Source organism: Bombus pascuorum, chromosome 15, assembly GCF_905332965.1.
Source record: "Bombus pascuorum chromosome 15, iyBomPasc1.1, whole genome shotgun sequence".
Taxonomy (NCBI): domain Eukaryota; kingdom Metazoa; phylum Arthropoda; class Insecta; order Hymenoptera; family Apidae; genus Bombus; species Bombus pascuorum.
In genome coordinates, this window is record NC_083502.1 from 1,278,428 (window position 1) to 1,285,532 (window position 7,105).

Here is a 7,105-nt window from a genome sequence, read left to right on the forward strand (position 1 = left end):
TGGCTCCGTGAATGTACAGTTATAAAACCACTAGGAACAATGCTCCGTTGATTGGTGGAATGTAAGAATGGCCGTTCCTACTATTTTAAATTCGAGTTAAGGAATATTTTATAATAGATATATTCGAATAACAGATAGCTTTTACCTGAATGAACTATGTCTATTAATGTTACTGTTAATGGGAATCGTTTGAATATCCGCAGAGGAAGAATGGTACTATCTGATTTAGATCAAATTAAGAAAAATGAGCGTGATCGTCGACGAAGGTTACGTTTGGAGCAGGTACACATATTATGAATTTATGTAAAAATTAAAAGATAAATTTAAAAAGTATGAAATAGAAATATGAGATGTATAATAATAATGAAGTACAGAGAAACAATCTTTATTTATTAATGATATAAATATAAGTTATTAAATACATACTTTGTATTGAATATTGTAACATTATAGTAATTATTTTATTGCATTAAAAGTAGATAAAATATTAATATGGTTGATGACAAGAATAATAATAAAAAGATTGGAAGAATCACTTAAGAAATTTGCACAGGTGCGCCAACAATCAAAAGAAATATCAGATAGACTTTTGAAACGTACAAAATGCATAGCTAAAGAGGAACTTAGAAAGCTTGAAAATAATGACAATTTAGGTTTGAAGCAAATATACAATGGAAAAATCATGGAAGTTCAACAAAAATATCAAGAGGACATGGCAGATATTGGTCAAGCACATATGTCTGCTGCATTGGAACCAGATCATGATGCATTGATCAAGGAGCAATTTAGGAAGAATCAATTAGCAGCATTAAAAAGAGGAAAAGAGGCAATGAAACAAATGAAAAATATTCAGCAGGTTTAATTTTGTTTTTTCATACATTTAGTTACATTATAGAAAATTTTTATAAATATTCATATATTGTGCTAGAATAGAATTTATGAGTGATTAAATAAAATCTATGTAGATGGATAATACACAACAGCAGCGTCAAGAAAGATTACATCAAGTGAGAGAAATAGAGAACGTTAGGTCTACAATGGTAGCAAACCTACCCAAGAAAACAATATCTGAAGATTCTGAAGAAAATACTATATGTATATCTATTCAGAATGAAACTGAAGAGAAAAATAAACAAGAAAAGATGTCTAAAAAGATGAAGAAACATGTTTGCAAGAAATCACCTGGGAAGACAAAAACCAATATAAAAGTATATTATTTCTGAATAACTCTGATATAACATCAGTAGACTCAAGTATACATATATATATTGGAACTTTTTTATAGGTTGTAAGAAATGATATTAAAATAAGTTCTCCAGCTAAATCTCCAGCTAAGTCTGCAATTAAATCTCCAGTCAAATCCACAGTTAAATCTCCAGTTAAATTAAAGGCAAAAACAATAGAAGAAATTCAAGAAAATGATTCTTCAATTCTAGAACAGCAATCTATTCCTAACTCAGTTATAGAACTATTGCCTGCACAAACTGCACATGCTACTGAACTTAAGTTTGACAATAAAACTTCTGAACAAAAAGTTCGAAATATTCGGATAAAAGATAAAACAACAAGGTATGTATTATAATGCTTAAAGTTAAAAAGAATATGATGTTTAACAAATATCTTGGATGTTAAAGGTATAATCCAGATGACTATGTACAAACAACTTCAGATTCTACTAATAGTGATAGTTCTAGTTCATTTAGTGATGATTCATCATATTTTTCTGATAGTGGCGAACAATATATAAACGGAGAAACAAAAACAACAAGATATGTAAAATGCCCAGCTACTGATAAAGTACATTTATATGATCATAAAAAGCATCACAGTAATGTGTATGATCAACCAACTGGTGTAGTTGAAAAAATACAAGCATGGGATGAGGTTTGCAATAAGTAGTATAATAAATATTGTATTTACATTCTAGTCATATGATCTTTTAGCCATTCATGATAATTTAAAAAGGAACATAAAAAAAGATTCATTGATATTAAACATGTGTTCACAGCCAAGTGCAATGGATTTGGCTCAAGAAATTGAACGAGCACAAACTGTTCAAACACGCGTATTAGAAAGTCGTAAACACAACGCGAAGAAACGAGGAGAAGATGCAGTATTAAGAGAAAAAGTACGCCGGGATTATCAGACACTTATGCAACATCTAGATCAACTTACGAATGAAGAACGTAAATTAAAAGCCAGTCAAGTCGAACATTATCCGGTATATATCTTATTTTAACGTTCCAAGTTTCACCATATACATATGTCTCATTAATTACAATGTTTCTTTTTGCAATTTCTATTTAGAAAGATACATATGTACAGGAAGAACGAAGAAAAATTTTACGAGACCAACACAAAACGAAATTAAATCGTGCATTAAAAACGTTATTAAATGAAGAACAATGTACGTCGTACCCTGTAGAAAGACAAATTACTCTTACACCAAGAAAGCATGATAAAAACATAGATGACTGTGTTAATTGGGAAGAATCATGTTGCTTTAGTCAATGTACAGAAACTAGCAAAATTCCACAAAGCAAATGCAAAGAGAATGGAATCTCACGTGAAGAACAAATATTAGATATGTTAAAAAAGGTTGAGAGACAGAAGCGATTGTTATTACAAGAATTTGGAGCAGATTTACCAAACGACATTTTTAATGCATCTATAAAGCCCTTGTTTGAAAAAGATAAATCAGTTCAGACTCAGTCACCTACTCAAGTCGTGCCTACCCAAAAACCTATATCGCCAGAAATCACAGTAATAAATGCATCTTTTGATGAAAAAAGTAAAAAGGATAAAACAGAGGAAAAAAGTGATATATCTGTGAAAAAAGTAGAAATTGCTGTACAAACTATGACAGAAGATAAGAGTAGAGAAACTGTAGCTCAAGATAAAGGTACGCAAGTAGAATTGGTGCCACAGAAGGAAAGTGAATCTACTTCTGTTACCGACGAAATTAAGACAATTACGGACCATTACCCAATTGAACCGAAAATTACGGTTATCAGAGCAGGAGTAGACAGTAGCGAATCAACAAGTTCTGAGACAATAAACGGAATTACTGACATTGATGAAGAAAGCCCGGAAATAACGCACAAAAAGAAAAAGTACGTCATGAAAACATCGAAGCCAGTTCCGACAAAAATGTGTCACAAATCATGTTCAACTCGTCCATGCAAACCTTCGACTCCTACAAAGAAATATTCAAAATTTTTGTCGAAATCGCAATATAGCAGTCCAAGAAGGTGTACGAGTACGGAAGATGTGCCTAGTAAAAAGATTAGAATGTATGTGGATAAAAGTGGATTAAATATTAAAGTACAGCCACCTCCGGTTGCAGAAATTGCTGTAGATGTTAATACGCAAAGTACTCAGGTTTATTCAATGGGCACTCACGAACAACAACAGGTTACTACGAGTAAACAACAATGGATTCAATCCGAGTCAAAAAGAATTAAAATAAAGGATGTTTCAGACACATCAACGTCTTTTGCTAGTCCACCACCAGTAAAGCCTAAAGATATACTTGAAGCGTTAAGCAATAATATCTCCATTCTCGAACTGTTAGATTCATCAACAAACGAAAGCTTAAGGCTTTTGAGGAGAGATGTTAGTCCAGTATCAACACCTGAAACCCCATCACCACGTACCATGAGGATGCCTTCAAATATACCTGATCTAGCTAGAATTAAAAAATTACTTAGATATCCATCCACAGATACTCAAACATATAATAATAGTAATAATAATAATAATAATAATAATATTAACAACAAGTCATCGTCCACCAAAAATGATCATTCAACATCAACAGATGTATCTCAACATCAGCAAAATGATCGTCCATTATCAAGAAAGATTAACGACGTACATTTGAAAGTTCCAGCTTCATTAGGATTTTGTTTATGTAATAATCCAGAATGTAAACAAGAACATGCTAAATTTGATGAAATTCGTAATTATGCATTAAAAAATTGCCCACAGATATTACAAAAGTACGAAGATCTTCAAATTACGTGCGCTGAGAGAATAATTTCTTTGACACATCTTATCGAAAAAGTTCGAAATGAACAAAAAGGTACCTTACTTTTATTAATTACTAACAATTAAGTAATGAAGTTTAAGGAGAAGAAAATTATTATTATATGATTTTGTTTAGGTATGGAAATGTCCATGATCGATCCATCTCGACTCGATGAAACCAGTTTGATGCAGTTACCTGAGCCACGAGAGAGGTCTGATCTGGAAAATGTTCATAAACTTGTAGAAAATATAGAAGCGATTCATAATCAACTTGCAAAAACATTAATCGAATCTCAAAGGATTATTAAAAGCAAGGCAATTATTAAAGAAGAACCTGATCAAATTAAAGAAACACAAACAGTAACTCCAACAACCGATGATAATGTAATTTGCCCTGATGAACAAGAAATAAAAGTAGAAAAAGAAAAAGCCAAGCCAAAGATTATAAACGAGGAAAAAGTGAATATTCAGTTGAATAGATTCAAAGTACATAAATCAGCTCAAGTGTTAACATCAACTCCAGAACATGATACTAAGCTGATGAAACATTATGAGGAAGAACTGATAGAAAAAATATCGAAAGAAATTTTGGAACAAAGTGAAGGTTTCAATAATAATAATTTAATTACATCAAAAGAAATTTCAACTATAAAACATTCCATACAAACTTCAACGGATAATGATGGTTTTAAAAGTAATATTTCCAGAATAGAAAGAGATGATACAACTACAAGGAAACATTCTAATAAAGAGGTATAACTTATGTTTTTTAATTAGTAATAATAACATTTATATAATTAAATATAATACGATATACTGAAAATATAGTAATATTGAATGGAGTCTAATTTTTCATAACAAATCATAATGAATCGAATATGAAGAATACATTTTTTGAATAAACCTTTTTTCTGTCTGTTAGTGCAACATTTTGTTACATAACTTATATATAATTATTTAGTTATTTATACATTGTCAATTGTTACGTTGTTCTAGTCAAAAAGGATTAAAGATTCTGTCCCAATGCTAACTGATGTTCCAAAAGTATCGAAAGCTGTAGATAATTTAGCACATTCTAATGGAAGAAGTAAACCACCAGTGAGTTTACTTAGTGGGCCATATAGGTAAAATTTTATTTTTTTCATATTTTTTATATTTTCATAATTTAATCTTACATTTTTGGTATGATTATAATAAAATCGAATTCCAGGCCGGAAATTGAATCATCAGGTCATGAATTGTCAACGATAATTGAATTCGACACGCCAGATACCGTAAATAAAAGTCAAAGTCATAATGTCAGAAGTCCATTATCAGCGAAGAAGGTAGCAGAGAGTCAAATAACGAAATCTACTGCTATAGTAAAGCCATCCGAACACATTACTTCTTCGCTTAATTTACATAATCAACGTGCAGAAAAGTTGTGTAATTCTTCAGTTACAAAATTATCTTTAAAAGAGTTAGTAAAAGAGGCTTCGATATTTCTTGATTCACCTAAAACGTCTAAAAATGTAGGAAATCAAAATTTAATGGGAAGTAAAAACGAAGGAAGAGAAGATATTGCCGAGGAGATGAACGATAAAAAATTACAGCGTAACACGGTTAATCAAAAACCATCGCAGATAGAGGAATTGCAGCTTTTCTATCCTAGTACTGATGCAAATAAGGAATGTAAAGATAATAAGGATAAAATCACATCTACAAGTTCAAATAGTTTTTCCGAATTATCGGGTGTTTCACAAATAGCAAGTACCCCATCTTCTACTATATTAAAATATGCATCATCTCCGGAAGAAATGGAAATTGCTCTTAAAAAACTTGGTCTAGGTTGGGCGATTACGACGTTGAAAAAAACACGCGAAGCAAGCGCTTTGAGCTCATCATCGAATTCTGATGTAACACCGATGAATACTGCTAAAAGAATATCACCTGTTAAGAAGCAATTCGATAGTAATTACGGATTACCAGATTTTAGTGACGTGTCTTCGATATCTATTAAAGAAGCTAGCAAAAGTACAGAGCAAGCAGTTCTCTTAAAAGGTAGAACTTCTACGCCAAAGCTGCAAAACTCGAATTCTAATAGCGAGAGGACGAATTCAATTAATACAAATATATCTGAAAATTTTCAAGAACCTGATAATGGTTTAATAATTTCAAATATATCTCTTACGAAGACGAAATCTAGTATTAAAAAGTTAGAAAATCTATGATGTATTTTTATACTTTTATCTAGTAACATTTATTATAAATATTTAAAAATATACAATGAATTAGTGAAAGATCAGTTTAAAATTTTGCTTCTTGTTAGTACCATTAATTCACTGGTAGACTGCACAAGATAGAGCACTGCACTAATTTCATGTAATTCTACAGAGATAATTTCTGAGAATTTCAACTTTAATTTAATTCCTGAATAGTTCAAGAATTCGCCTTATAGACCGAGAAATATAATTTTTTAAATTTCTCATAAAAAAATTAGTTCCGCGTTATTACGTTATTATTACGTTATATAATATTACGTTACATTGTGTTATGTTATAATGTATTACGTTATATAGTACTACGTTATAATGTATTACGTTATATAATATTACGTTACATTGTGTTACGTTATAATGTATTACGTTATATTGTATTACGATATTTTATATTACGTTATATTGTATTACGTTTTGCCCTTCGTACAAATACTGGGCAGAAGGCGTATGTTACCATGATCGCGGACGGATATAAAAATGGGCATAGTGGGGATATCGAAAGATAACGAAGGAAAGCATGTGGATCAACAGAGCAGTTGTGAATAGGCAGTCGTCAGTAGGAGTCGCGAGTCGAGAGTTGTGAAGTCACTAGTAAAGCAAATAAACTGTTGAACAAAGCGCCGAGTATTCATTAGGCACCTTTCATATTCTACACCTCATTCATATTGTATTACGTTATATCGTATTACGTAATATTTCATTACGTTATATTGTATTACGTTATAATGTATTATGTTATATAGTATTACGTCATAATATTTTACGTTATAATGTATTACGTTATATAGAATTACGTTATATAGTATTACGTCATATAT

At 30.9% G+C, this 7,105-nt stretch overlaps 1 protein-coding gene across 1 annotated transcript; it reads left to right on the forward strand.

Annotated features, from left to right (window-relative positions):
- Nucleotides 1–68: 68 nt before the first annotated feature.
- Nucleotides 69–6,308, forward strand: LOC132914932 (myb-like protein P). Its single transcript, XM_060974455.1, has 10 exons — nucleotides 69–282; nucleotides 554–856; nucleotides 966–1,208; nucleotides 1,286–1,569; nucleotides 1,635–1,884; nucleotides 2,009–2,221; nucleotides 2,308–4,084; nucleotides 4,166–4,782; nucleotides 5,026–5,153; nucleotides 5,240–6,308. Exons 1-10 carry the CDS (start codon nucleotides 157–159, stop codon nucleotides 6,237–6,239), a joined length of 4,941 nt encoding a protein of 1,646 aa, XP_060830438.1. The 5' UTR covers nucleotides 69–156; the 3' UTR covers nucleotides 6,240–6,308.
- Nucleotides 6,309–7,105: the final 797 nt, after the last annotated feature.